Raw genomic sequence first — 15,753 nt, forward strand, 5'->3', positions numbered from 1 at the left:
AGTACATCTAGCCAAACAAATTTAGTTAGTGTGTCCATCCCAAGCATACCATTGTTTGACATATTGACTTTGCAATATAACACCACAGTTCAATGATGATCATATAGAGAAACACATGATCAATTTTATGAGCCTATTTTAATGACTCTTTTATTTGGTGTGATAGAATTTTATACTCTAGTTACTGTATTGAATTGTTCCGAGGACTATAGTTAGGAGATAGCCATTGGGAGGTTATATTGCTCCTAAGTCCCCACCCTGTTGTTCATTGAGAACTGGTTGTAAAAGGTAGAGATCTATTTGAAGCACACAAAATTTACATATCGATCTCTGATGTTTTGTTGCAGATCGATCCAAAGCACAAAAGTTATGTAGATCGATCTCTCCTCAGTCTTTATTGGGTAGACATGTTACACTCTAAAACCATGATACTTCTAACCGATAAGACTATTTTATAAGTACTAAAGTATGCCATCTTATGAATTATAGATAGTATACATTTGCATTTAAATTATAGATAGTACTTTCTAATCTCTTATACCATTTGATACAAGAACATAAATATTCCTCTACCTAACTTAGAAACTAAATAATAGTTAGCACAAATGTATAGATTCTTTGCACACAAATTGAATTGACATAAATATTACAACAAAATATTTATTTAAATATGCAATTAACAATCTCCAATCAATCCTCTCTACACAATACATCTATCTCTCTTGGCCAATCTTGATCGATGCCCACACACCTCCACATCCTTGGTCGATACTTCTTATATTGTATCTTTTCCAATTTGATACCCTTTCATCTTTTGAATTACAATAATTCCTTCAGTGGTTCATTTCACCTTCGATGCCTTTTCAGTTGCTTTTTGTCTTCACATTTAATGTTTCTCCCTAGTGTTTCAAACACATGGAAATTATATTTATGGTAGAGTTTCAAAAGCCTTTACGCTTTGATGGATATCATACCCTACTCTATGGATCAACCTTGCATCTTTTCTATACTTGTTTCTTGCATAGCCTGTCTCTATATTGTGTCACGCACCATCTCTATAGCCTTCCAAAGTAGTGTTATGTTTTTTCATTTCCCCTTTTAATTTTACCATTATAAAGTGCAATCTTGTATTTATTTTTAATCGATGCATTCCTACATTGTTTAATCTGCCATCTTGTTAGAATGACTGCTCTATTATGATTTGATGGATGTCACATCCTATTACAAACCTCACATTTTGGCACTGGCAGAAAAGATATTGGCCTCCATGGTCAAAAATTAGTTGGGACACTTGTCGACCTCCTCCATCAAGTGTGCCCTCTTCTCCTCTTTCCTCTTTCATTGAATGATCATGCACAACCCGATCTCCTCCAAAAATATCTTTATCCACTCTTCCCCTCTTTCATTGATTTCAATCCACTATATTGGTGGAGGCATCTATTAAGGTGGGTGTATCAAAGGAAGCCATGGCAGGTGGATGTAGCTAGATCGAGGAGAAATTGAGCACCAGGGTATATTCAAGATAGAAATCTTAAGACTTAAGAAGATTAAATTTAAAATGAAAATTCATATGCAAAAGACCCTAACCTTTTAGGAGATCGCATGCAGGGTTGCCAAGGTCAACGAAGCTTGCACGCAAGGTTGCCAGAGGTTGACGAAGCTTGCGTGGGATTCATTGAGCAAATGACTTGCACTCATTTTTTGTTTTTTTTTAAGTAATGCTCGTGGTCGTCGAAATTTTGACAAACGCAGACATTTTTTTCAGAAAAAAACAAATTTCATTACTAATGCCTTCTCCGTCGAAACCAAATATGAAATTATTGTCAGAATTCCGATGAATTCGGGCATTTTTTCAAAAAAAAATAAATTTGGTCACAATATACCTTCTTTGTCGGAAACCTCCATCGGAATTTTAGGTCAAATGTACTAGGGAAACTATGTTCCATGTTTTATATTTTGGTCTAGTTGTATATCTTGGGTTGAAAATGCGCATACACATTAATATCTATTTTTTGGCAAACTTGGTGAGGATTTTTTATTCTGATTTGGCATATATATATATGATTTGTTGAAAAGAATATTTGATGGTGATGTGAGTGTGAATTGACAGTGAATGATTGTGTGATTTGATACAAGGGTGTTTGTATGAAGGTATTGCATTGCAGAAGTAATAGTTGATGTAGAAGCAGTGATCCGGAAGATCAAATGGTTTGCATATTTTAGTAAGGTTAGAGATTATGCTTCAACAGTGACTATAACTAGCATATTGAGATGCTTTATCCATATGGTTTTTTTTTTTTTAAAATCTGTGAATCTATATTTTTCCCTCTTGTAGTTAGCTTCAAGTTTGCAAGTCCTCTTTAATATCTTGCCTCAAGAGTAGTTAGCCTTGGTCTACAAGTTTGAAGTAGTGAACTCTATCTTCTGTAATGCATTTCTATATAGTGGATTGATTTTATGAATTGACACTCACCACGGTTTTTCCCAATTTGAGCTTTCCAAGTATTAAATATTAGTATTCTTATGTGAATGGCTTATGATGTTTTTGTTTAAAGCTAATTTATCAACAACTCCAAAAACTTGAAGACGATATTCTAAAGTCCATATAGATGTCAATATGATTTTGATGCTTTAAACAATCAAAATGTACTTGATATAAATTTTTATTTCTAAATCTAAATAGTCCTTACATTGTATGTTGGAATGTTCTATTTTTCCTATTAATTCTTGAAGTTTCGCTATCCTTGATCTCTAAGGCTTTGAAATTCATTGTTATATTGCTAGAACTCTGTATTTAAAATGTAGCTAGGGTCACTTGTATGGGTGCCATACGTTTCTAATTCATGTTGACTAGTTTCCTTGTTTCACTAAAGGTTACAATTCAATCCCATTGTTAGTTGTTGTTATCTACAATCCTTTTTCCCTCATAAATTGTTGTATCAATTCATGGTTGTATTGTGTCCTTGAGTTCCTTGTACCTTTATATGTATATGTTTATTAAATCATGTGTGTTGTCAAAACTATGAGCTAGTAATATTGTGCCATGTATACTTGTCAAAGGGGTTCATACTTGCATCACTTATGATGCTAAATGGTCTTCATGCATAGTTGACATGCCTCTATAGGACTACTCTAGTGCCCACATTTACATTGCAATACATGATTGTGAATTTTTGTTGATTAATTATAGATCGTAGGGTTCTATTTAATTATTGAGCCGATTCACATAATGGTTTTAAGTGTATATCCAATTATTACTCATGTGGTGTGTGATGACTTCTTATTTACTAAGAAGTGTTGAAGTGAAATCCAGCTTGGTATTATATTATGCGTTGGATTTATGATGTGAAACAAATTCGTGAAAGGTGATTCATCGCGGCATCTCTATAGAGAAATCACTGTCTATAGAGAAAATTCTTTTCTGAGATGTTTTTATAGAAATTTCCATGTAAAAAAGCGTAAAGATGAGTGCGGACGAAATAAAGATAATCTTAACAGTTAGATTTTGTTGTATTTGATTCTTATTAATTACTGTAAGTGAGCAAGACCTGTGTTGGGGCGTACACCGCGATCATGATGGTTGCGCACCATTCCTTACACAACCTCACGATGCGATATAAAGTGAGCCTACACTCTTCTCAGAAATGTCTAGAGAAATACCCGTGTCAACAAACGTAAGGAGAATGTGGACGGGAAAGAGTGAAACCTGAACAGTTAGATTCTGTGCTGCCTTTAATTATATGAAGTAATCAACACTTTTTTATGATGGTGTCTACCATGATCGTGATGTACCCACGGCATTCCTTCCAAGCGGTTTCCCAGGCAAACCACGTCTATTAATTTACATCATTTCATACTGTTGTTTAATTGACTTCTATGGTTGCACAGCTCTCCTCAGATCCTTCTGCTTTTCTTCCTCATGGTCTCAATATGGAAAACTAGTCTTTCAGCCACGCAAGATTTGATTAGTTTCTTCAATGGTACATCCTCTCCTCCTACAAATACTTAGCACTTCACCTCCTCAACTAAACGCCTTCTTTTGTTCCAGTCTATCTTTTAATGTTTCTTCCTGTCAAAGCTGAAATCCAATTCCATGGAATCTACTTCTGCTTCTTCCTCTAGTTGTAACGCTGGGTATAATCAACCAGAGATTGAACATACAAATGCTTCTCAAGCAATTGCTCCATCCCCATCTACTTCTGCTGTACCAACAGTGGGAACCCTGTTTTCATCCTGTTTCAATTGGTGCTCTTTCTTTCTTTCTCTGTGTTCAAGGCAATCCAATTCTATAGAATCTCCCAGTAGTAGTCAAACAGAGAATGAGGTTACAAATGCTTTTCAAGGACTCGCGCCATCTCCTTGCGCTGCATCGTCCTCAAAAATGAGGAGGCAGTATGATGTTTTCATTAATCATCGCGGTCCTGATGTCAAATACGCTCTAGCCACAACTCTTTATAGAATGCTGAGTGGAATGGGACTTGGAGTTTTTCTGGATTCCGAAGAGCTTGAATTGGGAGATTCCTTGCCCAGAGAAATAGAAGAAGCAATGCGCAATGCTTCACTTCATATAGCAATCTTTTCTCAGAATTATATTCAATCCCCGTGGTGTTTAGCAGAGCTGTCATTTATGATCAAAACGGGCAGTAAAATTGTTCCTATTTTCTACCATGTTCAGCCCGATGATGTTCGATATGCAAAAGGAGTCTATGCCGATGCCTTTTCACAGCATGAAAAGAAAGGTAGATACGCCTCAGACAAGCTCCAGGAGTGGAAGAAGGCACTGAACAATGTTTCATATAATATTGGTCATATTGTTAATGACAAAGCGTAAGTACTAATTACTCTACCAATCTTCTCTCTTGCATTATGTGGAATTTTATAAATTCTCAATTTTTAGTTCCATATGTTTTTGTTTTGCCCCTTATGGGTAATGATGTTTATTTCATTTATTTTATTGTTGTTTATGTCTAGTGACGAGGACAGGCTGTTGAAAAACATTGTTTATTGTGTATTGAAAGAAATAAAAAAGGTACCATATGTGGTCGCAGAACGTCCCGTTGGTCTAGATGAAGTTGTAAAAGATTTTGAATTAACTATGCTTGAATCTGATAAAAGCCATCAGAATGTCCAAATTGTAGGAATATGGGGCATGGGTGGTTCTGGAAAAACAACTCTGGCTAAAAAATTATATAACAATATATATCCATCTATGGATAAATCCAGTCTTGTATTGAATATTAGAGGTGCCGCTAGCAAAAGTCTGTTGCATGACAAACAGAAAAAGCTCTTAAGTGACCTCGGTTTCAGAGATGTACCAATTGACAATATAGAAGATGGGAAGGCGATTCTTGCAAGTAAGTTGAGATCTGTTCGGGCATTAGTCGTCCTAGATGATGTCGACCATGTTGACCAACTGGATGCACTAATACCTGATAAGGACGGACTAGGATCAAGAAGTTTCATTGCATCGGGTACTTTGATTGTGGTCACTACCCGTGAATTTGAAGTCCTCAGATCTTGGGGCATCTCCTCCATATATAAAATGAAACCATTGCAACCATTTCATGCCAAGCAGCTTTTTTGTTGGCATGCTTTTTTACAACCATTTCCAGCACATGGATTTGAAGAGCTTGTTGAAAATTTCTTGAAAGCTTGCAATGGGTTACCGCTCTCTCTCAAAGTCCTTGGTGCGCAGCTTTATGGGGACTCTAACAAAGATCGGTGGAAAACTCAATTAGATAAGATCTTGAGAATACTGCCCAAAGATATCAGCCAAAGGTTAAAAGTAAGTTACGATGCTCTAGATGATGAAGAGAAGGAGATATTTTTAGATGCTGCTTGTTTCTTTATTGGAGAGAAGAAAACTTTGGCAATCGCAGTCTGGGATGGATCAGGGTGGAATGGGTTGTATAGTTTGGAACGGCTTGTGAATAAGTGTCTACTTGAAATCAATGATAATGATTGCATAATAATGCACGACCATTTAAGAGATTTGGGCAGAGAAATTGCAAATCAACAGTCGCCTTACCGTCTCTGGTTTTCCGGGCAGCTTATTAAAGTCCATAGTGAAAGACAGGTGAGTTCAATTGTTTAACTGAACAATGACATGTCAACCTTCTTTTTCTTCTTATATTTGCTTGATTCTTACCTCCAATAATTTAGTAAATTTACTGATTTCATTGTTTCCTCTATTTAAAGAGAATTGGAATTCGAGGTATAATGGCAACAACAACTGAATACACAAGTGAATTTGAGAGATTTCATCCATCTCCAAATGGCACAAAGCTCATAGCTAACACAAGCGAAGGATATCGTAGCCTAACGCCCTCTAAGCTGGGAATAAAAATTCTTCAGGTTAGAGGAAATTCTTACCATCAAATAATTGGCAATATATCAAGAGAGCTGGTATGGCTTCGTTGGTATGACTTTGGGCAGAACAATCTAGGTTCACTGGGTTCATTAAAAAACTTGAGGGTTTTGGAACTCTTCAGAGGAAAAAACACTGAAAATTTCTTGGAAGAATTGTGGGAGACTGATAGTGATGTAAGTGTCTCTTTTAAAATGTTTAAAGCTTTCTTTCTTTCTATATGTGTGGGGGTTCCATCCATCTCATGGATACTTTGCTGCAGGCTCCTGTGCAGTTGAGAGAGTTGGTTATTTCTGAATGCTATAATTTCCAAAGATTTCCAACGTCAATAGGAGGTCTCAAGAGTTTGAGAAAACTAGTGCTGAGTAACAGTTATGGGAACAAGATAAGGAGCCTGCCTGATGAATTTTGCCTTCTCCATTCGTTGGAGCACCTGGAGTTATCTGGGTGTGGAGAGCTATCATCTCTATGGAGCAGTTTTGGCCACTTGAGAAACCTGAGACATCTTGATTTGTCCGATTGCAAGATATTGAGGAGATTGCCAATCTCTTTTAAGGAGCTCACACTCCTGCAACACCTCAACTTACAGGGATGTTCTAAACTCACTTTAGAGCCTAACATTCTAGAAAATATGATCAAGCTTGAGTACTTGGACCTTTCCAAATGCGAGCAACTTGAAGAGTTGCCTCGTCACATTAGAAATCAGGCGTCCTTGAGAAAACTCTATTTAGGTGGTATGTGCAGGTTAATGGATATACCATTGAACATCACTGAGCTGAGAAAGCTGCAAGTGATGATTATCGGGAGTGAGTTGCTCACAAGTTTGCCGAGATCTCTTGGAGATTTATCCTCCTTGACTGCTCTTATGATTAGGGAATGTCCCAAGCTGGAGGTTTTACCAGATTCTCTGGGGTATCTTAATCTGTTAGAATATTTAGAGATATCGAATTCAGGAGTAAAATCTTTACCACAATCAGTGAGGCAACTGAATAATCTTCAAAGACTACATATTAATGGGTGCCCAATCAGCCAACTGGATCTCCGTACGTGGTCGTTTGCTTCTTCTCTCTGCAGTCTTAAGCAAATAAATTTGATGGGAACAGAAGTTTCCAAGATTTCTATCCCTCGGGACTGTTGTCCCGGCCTTGAGACTCTCTTCCTCGACTTCAATAAATGTCTAACAGAGATGGAAATTCTACCAAGTACATTGAAGAACTTAAGATTGATGGGGTGTAAAATGGTAAGGAACATATGGGGTATTGGTGATCTAGAAAACATTCAATATCTGAGCATAACTTGGTGCCCCGAGTTAGATGTGTTCCCAGTTTTGCACGATTAGCTTCTCTCCGAGAATTTGAACTCAAGCGTTGCTACGGAGTTAAGAAAATAAACGGTTTGGAAAATTGCACAGATTTGGAGGAGCTGAGAGCGGAAACGAGATGGGAGGAAGCAGGCATACAAAGTTTGAATGGCATGGAAAGATTGCGCATCATGCATCTCACAGCAATCAGCAGATGAGCTGTTGACGGTTGCATTCAGAGTATGCAGGTAATAATAGTTTATAGGCATGTATAATTTTTATTATTTTCCATTGATTGTGCATGACTGAACGCTGTGCACGGAATTTGCAGAAATGGGCAGACGAAATTCTGATATGTACGCGGGCAGTCCCTTCCGCCGGCTTACTTGTAAACTCCCTCTTTGCCACTCTCGCTGACAATGCCATTGACGGGGATGACGAACAGAATATCAATTCCAGTGACCGTGGAATTCTGGTATGTTTTGTTGTAAATTGTGAAACCCCCAAAACGAATTTGGCGTTAGTGGGCGGTCATCTGGTAATATCATCTGTGGATGTGGAGGAGGGTAGATGGGTATGGATAGCTCTGTTCCCACAAGGTTCCATGTGGCACACAACAGAGGGGTATCGAATCCAGGCGGTACCTACACTCTGGGAAATGACAACCCCATTAATCTCAGGAAGCGAAGGAACGACAATAATCCAAGAAAGCCCAATAAGCATAATCCCTTCATATGAAGTGGAAGGAGAACTTGCTGTGGCGGGACAAGTAGAAGACATTGTTGAGTGGTTCAGGTGTTTATGGGAGCTTTTAACAAATTAATGTTGTTTAATTGGTATTACTAGAAGTATGTAAGATAAGTCATCCACCTAAATGGAGCACTAAGAGATACTTAGAGCATTTTGGTCTTGTGGATTAACTAGTGAATAATAGTTTCCTAGGTTTCTTTGACAAATATAATGAGTGTTTGATCCGGAGATTGGAGGCCGAGATTGGGTAGTCAATTTTAGATATGATTATTTTGCTATATTTTATCCAAATTTAGACTATAGATCTCTTGTGAGAAGATACAAGTCATGAATGCAATAATTTATTTGAAGAATTAATTGACATGGGATACTTTGGAAGATGGGTTATTTTCTTATGAGGGTCTTGCTGTATTTCCATGTCGTGTATTCTATTTTCCCTCTTCTTTCTTTTTCATTTTGAGTTATTATTCTAATGAAATTTTACTATATATTCAATTAATTTGTATTTTTTCTTATTATATTGAGTAGGAATTTATCATAGTTTCCTTTTTCTTGGTATTGAAAATTAAAATATTATCAAATCTGGAAACGTGAAGGTTCTTGATCTTAATATATGCTTTAGTGAGAAATTTGTAATTTTATCTTCTCTTCTAAGAATAGATACAGAACATTATATATAGAATGTTGGATAGAAAATTTAATAAATCAAATTTAAGCTTTGGAATTTCAAGTTTGAGGATCATATGGTGGATAGAGACTTCTAGTTTATAATTTCTAATTAAAATCCATTTAGGATGAAAGATGAAGATGAAAAAAGTGATTGATGTGAAGACACGAGTCTTGATTTAAATTTAACTAAATTTTGTGTTTCTAAATTATGTTTCAAGAGAAACAACATCAAGAACCTCTAAAAAGAGTTTAGAAACATGTACCAAAAAAAGTCCCTTTTAAATAGCATTTTTTTATAGACGAATTTATAATTCAAGAGTATAAGTAATAGAGATTATATTATAGAGAAATTGAACAAAGTCAACAATATATGGTTTGTTAATTAGAATTTTGTATGTGAAGATGACCAAGAAAGATTAATGCATAACTATAATATTTACCTTATCTAATACTTGTAATAACTTAACTTTATAGTTATTAATAATATTATCTCAATAGTGAAGCTTGATGAGGTAGCAAGTGAATAATTACTAAAGAAAATGAGGCAAAATGTATCATAATTTAACATCGATTAACAAATTAAAAAAAGGAATAAGAAAAATTGATCCAAATTTAAGGGGACGTCTAAGTCTCTTGTATAATATAAGGCCAAGTTTTGGAACTATAGAAATATTGGCCACTTAAATAAATATTGTAAAAATACCAAGATTTATTCTGATGATCATTAAAAATTGTTATCTTATAAGGAATTAACTAACGATTTTATAATTGTGTGTCTCTTTTTGTAGATAAATGTGAAGATACATGGTTGATTGACTTTATAATTTCTTTGCATATGAATCCCCATACAAGGTGATTATTAGATTATGATAACTTTCATGTTGTGATGGTTTATTTAGAAAATAATTATTCTCTCAATATTAGTTGTTGTGGTAGAGCTATGCTCATTTTGGGAAATGAGAACAACAAATCCATTTTTGATTTTCCACATAGTTTGGGTTTGGTGAGGAATCCATTGCTGGTAACCAAAATAAATGGTATGGGTGTATCAGTGGTCTTCAAAAATTAAGGATGTAAGAGGGGTCATTTAGATTTATTATATTCAATAAGAAACTCATTCTAAAAATATTTTTTTGACTTGAAGTGAGAACCATAGACTACCAAATTCTTAATATTTAGAATCAAAAGATTCTTGTTGAGAAGAAATTTGTGACAAATGCCTTAGAAAATTGAAATGTAAAAACTTAGTAGAGAAGATAACATATTATTCTTTATATTTCAAATTTTGTGAGGATAAAAGCACAAAACTGTATCACGGCACAACTGAATTTAAGTAATTCTAACTATAGCTAAGTTATATATGGGCCACAACTTTTTCAATTGGAAGTGTTTGCTAAATGTATATTTTATACCTGTTTGGATCTAATTACCAAAAAAAAAATTAAAATTAAAAAAACTTGATGTTTCAACAACTCCTACTCTTATAAATAATTTTTTTTTTTTGAAATGTAAAAATACCCTTTTATAGATCTATAAGTGAATTTTCAAAAATATATATCTTTTAATATTTTAATTAGTTTTTTATATTTTATATTTATTTTTTATTGAAAGTAGGTCATCAACACTAGACTATAAGGTGGATTATCTTGTCAAGAAAAAATACTTAAATTTATTTAAAAATTATGAAAAAATTATGATGCAGTAGAGAAAAAAATCTATGTCAAGTTGATATAACTCTTTTCTAATTTAGATAAATAATTAAGAAAAAAGGTGGTGGGAATTGGAAAGAGTTATATTTCAGCAGACAACTTTTCAAATTTATTGAAAAATATATATTTATAAAAAATAGTAAAAAAGATATTCATGCACTAAAGTTTCAAGTTATCAATATATAGAAAAAAATTGAATTAAAAAAGGTAAAATTTACTAAATAAAGTGTGGTGACTTGTGTAACTTCAATTTCAACATTTTATGAGCAACTAAATTATAGTGTTTACTTTATAAAAAAATACATTCAAATACTTTTTTAAATTTTTATAAAAATTACAAACATAAAATAGACAAAAGATTATAAATTTTATTAGTTTACATCATTTTAAAATTCAAAACATATATTTCACTTTCTATTGATTTAATTTAAAAAGTTGAATCAGTATTGACCATGTCGTTTATAAAAGTGTGACACAGCTTTTGTACTTTTACCCGTGAACATTATATATATAAATTAAAAATGTGTTATTTTTTACTATAGTTATGCTAGAGCCATATAAGCATATGGAGGACATTGTTGAGTGTTTCAAGTATTTATGGGATCTTGTACCAAATTAATGTTGTTTCATTAGTATTACAAAATTTTTGTAAGATTAATTAATCCATCTAAATGGAGCACTTGGAGATACTTAGAGCATTTTGGTCTTGTGGGTTGACTAGTCAATAATAGTTTCCTAGGTTTCTTTGACTAATATAATGAGTGCTTAATTCGAAGATTCAAGGTGGAGATTGGATAATCAATTTTAGATATGGTTGTTTTGCTATATTTTACCCAAATTTAGACTATGGACCTCTTGTGAGAAGATATTTGAGTCATGATGGCAATAATTTATTTGGAGAATTAATTGACATGGGGTACTTTGGAAGATGGGTTATTTTCTTATGAGGGTTTTGCTAAAGTGTATTTGCATGTTGTGTATTTTATCTCTCTTCTTTTTTTTTCATTTGTGTTATTATTCTAGTGAAATTTACTATATATTCATTTAATTTGTATTTTTTTCTTATTATACTGAGTTTAGGAATTTATCATAGTTTCCTTTTGCTTAGTATTGAAAATTAAAATATTATTAGATCTAGGAAGGAGAAGGTTCTTGATATTAATATATGTTTTAGAGAGAAATTTGTATTGTTATCTTCTCTTCTAAGAATAGATATAGAACTATATATATAGAATGGAAGATGATAAATTTAATAAACCAAATTTGAGCTTTGGAATCTTATGTTGGAAGATCCTATGGTGGATAGAGACCTCGAGTTTATATTTTCTATTTAAAAATTATTTAGTATGAAAGATAAAGATAAAGAAGTGATTGATATGAAGACATGAGTTTTGATTTAGATTTAATTAAATTTTGTGTTTCTAAATATTTCAAGAGAAACCACAATCAAGAGCCTCTAGAAGGAGTTCATAAACATGTACCAAACAAAGTCTCTTATGTACCCAAATAAAGTCCTTTTAAATAATTTTTATTTATTGATGAAGTTATAATTCAAGAGAATAAGTAATATAGATTATATAATAGAGAAAAGTCAACAATATGGTTGCTTAATTAGAATTTTGTATATGAAGATGACCAAGAAAGGTTAATGCATAACTGTAATATTTACTTTATTTAATACTTGGAATAACCTATCTTTATAGTGATTAATAGTAATATCTCAATATTAAAGATTGATGAGGTATCAAGTGAATTATTACAAATTAAATGAAGTAAAATGTATTAGAATTTATCATAGATTAATTCACCATTAAAGGGCATCTGAATTATAACAAAATAGATATGTATCAGGAAAATTGATTCAAATTTAAGGGGACATCTAAGTCTCTTGTATGGTATAAGGTCATTTTCTGGAATTTTAGAAATATTGGCCACTTAAATAAATATTGCAAGCAAAATAAAAATATCAAGATTTATTTTTGTTATCATATAAGGAATGCACTAATGATTTTGTAATTGTGCATAAATGTGAAGATGCATGGCTGATTGACTCTATAGATTCTATGCATACGGACTGTTGCTGTTGGATTGTAGGACATGGATTTGCGCAAACAACTTATTACATCTGAATCTCATAAACTAGATTTTGCAAGATTAATACCAAAATTACTGCTCATGGTTGAAATCAAAATGAGCAATCTAGTGCCATTATGCTAGCTGATATGGTTTGGTGCACCTGCGGAGGATTAATGAAACAGAAAACAAATTCAAATTTTCCTGTTTGCATAATCTTTAGAAATGATTTCTATATAGGGATTCTTTTATGCTGGTGGACCACAAAATGCATTCTATGGTTGTTTGGATAATATGACACTTCAAATTATAGTGGGTAATATGACACTTTAAAAAATTATAGTGGGTAATATATAGTATATAGTATTTTAATTTAAAATGTTGATATATATTATTTTAGAATGTTTATTATAAAAATAAAAATTTATTAACAAAAAATATAATATATATTTGTTTCTAATTTTATAATATTTTAATATGAATTTTCAAAATAATTTCTATTTTCTTATATGATTTTAGAAACTTAATTAATTTACTTTTTAAATATTTTTAAGAAGATTATCAATTATCAATTTAGAAAGTTGCCATAACTAAACTACTTAAATATAAGTGTTTCTAATTTATAAAATATTTTAAAATGAATGTTTAAAGTTGTTTCTATTTTCTGTTATAAATATGTATTATGTTCTAATTTTTTTATTTATCAATAAAATATATGTTTGTAATTGTACTTCATTTTTTTTTTAATAATGTTTTATACATAATTAATATATGGACTTAAAAAATATGTCTTCAAAGAGAAAGAGACAAGCTACCATTGAAAAAATATATAGGTGGACGAAAGAGAAAAGGGTTAAATGAACAATCTTATAATAAGCATTTGAAAGAAATATTTTTAAAAAAAAATTGGACCTCTTCGAATAATGATTCAAATCAATACACATAAATATTTAAAAAAAAAATTGGGACCTCTTGGGATAATGATTCAAATCAATAAACATATCAATTTGGGGAAGGGTTCAAATATTAATGTAAAAAGAAAAATAAAAACATGATAGTAAGATAGTAATGAAATGCAGTTATTGTGAGAAGAACAGGGATGGATTTTTTTTTACAATTAATATTTTTCTTAAAATGTCAAACTAAAGGCATTGAAATTAGCAAACCGTCATAAAAAATTGATATGATAGGTAGGGGTGGCCGTCAAATTCCAGGTCTGATTGGTTGTACAATGTTCACGGCTTGCAGAGGATGATGTGTTTTCTACATTAACAGGTTTGTAAACTGCTTTACCTAGATTGTTTCCTAGTTTCAGGGGTTATGAAAAATATTATGAACTCATAATGCTTTCCCTATTTCAAAACTATAATGAGATGGCTTTTTCAAAATTTATGGTAATAATGAACAAAAATTGTCCCATTTTCTTTAGTTTTTTACTATTTCTAAGTGAAGGAAGCTATGATTATATTTTTGCTCTTGAGAAATCTTTTGAAACTATAGTCAAGTTGCTATTTTTTATGGCAAAAATGACCAAAAATTGTGCTATTTTAAAGGAAGTTTTCTTTAGTTTTTAACTATTCCTAAGTCAAAGTTCTGATTATGATTATGTTTTTGCTGTCATTGCCAATTTTTTATTGATTTATGTTTTTATTTTTTGTTGTTATTGATAATTTTTTATTAAATCTTTTTAAATTTTGCTATTAAGTTGAGATTAATTTGCTATCTTACAATTTTTATTTTTAAATTTTATATTTTATTATATTTTTAAAACAATTATTTTTTATTTTTATTATGAAATATAATAAAGGTAATATATAAAATTATCTTTTATAATTTTATTTTTTTAAATTGATTTAGAAAGTTGTTATTTAATTTTTCATAAATTTTAAATTTTAATTTGTACAACATATTTATTTAAATTTTACAATAATTTTATATATAATGTCACGTTCTAGTTGTTTTTTCTGGTAACATTGTGTACAGTAAGAAGTACATTGGCTACATTTGAAAAATGTACATGATTTTTTTTGGTGTAGTAAGAATCAATGATGGCAAATTCATGTACTTCTTGTGCTATTGTAGCATTTCCTTTTCATTGGGCATTTCTTGACACTATCATGTGCAAAGAAACATCACGATTTTGTAGGCAATAAAATGTGCACTCTTTTAGTCAAGAGAATGTCAATCCTGCAATCATATATTGGTGCTTTCCATTCTTGTTCTTTTATAGTGATCTTCTCATAAAAGGCCCTCATAAACTTGGGGTCTCAAACACATGCAAAAAAAAAATTCTAATTGTATCTACATGTTTTGGTCCAGGTAAATTCTTTAATTACAAACACACAGAAAGCACTCACCATTGATCCCAAGAACCCATTCATTTGTATCTGTTACTGATGGTACAATTTTGCAGACAACCAAATACTAAAATTTTATGGTTCCCCCAACAAATGTTGGGTTCGACCAAACTCAGGTAGAATATGAAGGAGACTGCATTGCCTTTTGAAGTCAAAGATGAGTTCAAAATTTAACATCTTTCATTCATTGGACAAAGGAGCCTTTGACCTATCTAATTACATACTCACAAATATGTACACAAAATGTAGATGCATTTCTTCTTTAGAGTTTTTTATTTTCCAAACATTGTAAGGAAAGAGTATGATGGTGTTAATCTAATTTATTCTTTGTTTTTTTTCCTATTATAAGAAAATATGTTTGTCTCAATTGCTAGCATTTTTATTGAAGGGAGATTTGAAATGGCTTGTCCTTCAAAATTCGATTCAATTGTTGTTCAAGAGAATTCTATATTTCTCTTTATATTCTTTCAACATTCTGGTCAATAATCTTTTACTGGAATTTGGTGAAGCTAGATAGAAACACATTAT

The 15,753-nt window shown here is 32.0% G+C and overlaps 1 protein-coding gene across 1 annotated transcript; it reads left to right on the forward strand.

Annotated features, from left to right (window-relative positions):
- Window positions 1–3,850: 3,850 nt before the first annotated feature.
- On the forward strand, window positions 3,851–8,795 carry LOC131056759 (disease resistance protein RPV1). Its single transcript, XM_057991018.2, has 5 exons — window positions 3,851–4,827; window positions 4,972–6,076; window positions 6,199–6,543; window positions 6,630–7,915; window positions 7,999–8,795. Exons 1-4 carry the CDS (start codon window positions 4,094–4,096, stop codon window positions 7,704–7,706), a joined length of 3,261 nt encoding a protein of 1,086 aa, XP_057847001.2. The 5' UTR covers window positions 3,851–4,093; the 3' UTR covers window positions 7,707–7,915; window positions 7,999–8,795.
- The last annotated feature ends 6,958 nt before the right edge of the window (window positions 8,796–15,753 follow it).

This window comes from Cryptomeria japonica, chromosome 7 (genome assembly GCF_030272615.1).
Source record: "Cryptomeria japonica chromosome 7, Sugi_1.0, whole genome shotgun sequence".
Lineage (NCBI taxonomy): Eukaryota > Viridiplantae > Streptophyta > Pinopsida > Cupressales > Cupressaceae > Cryptomeria > Cryptomeria japonica.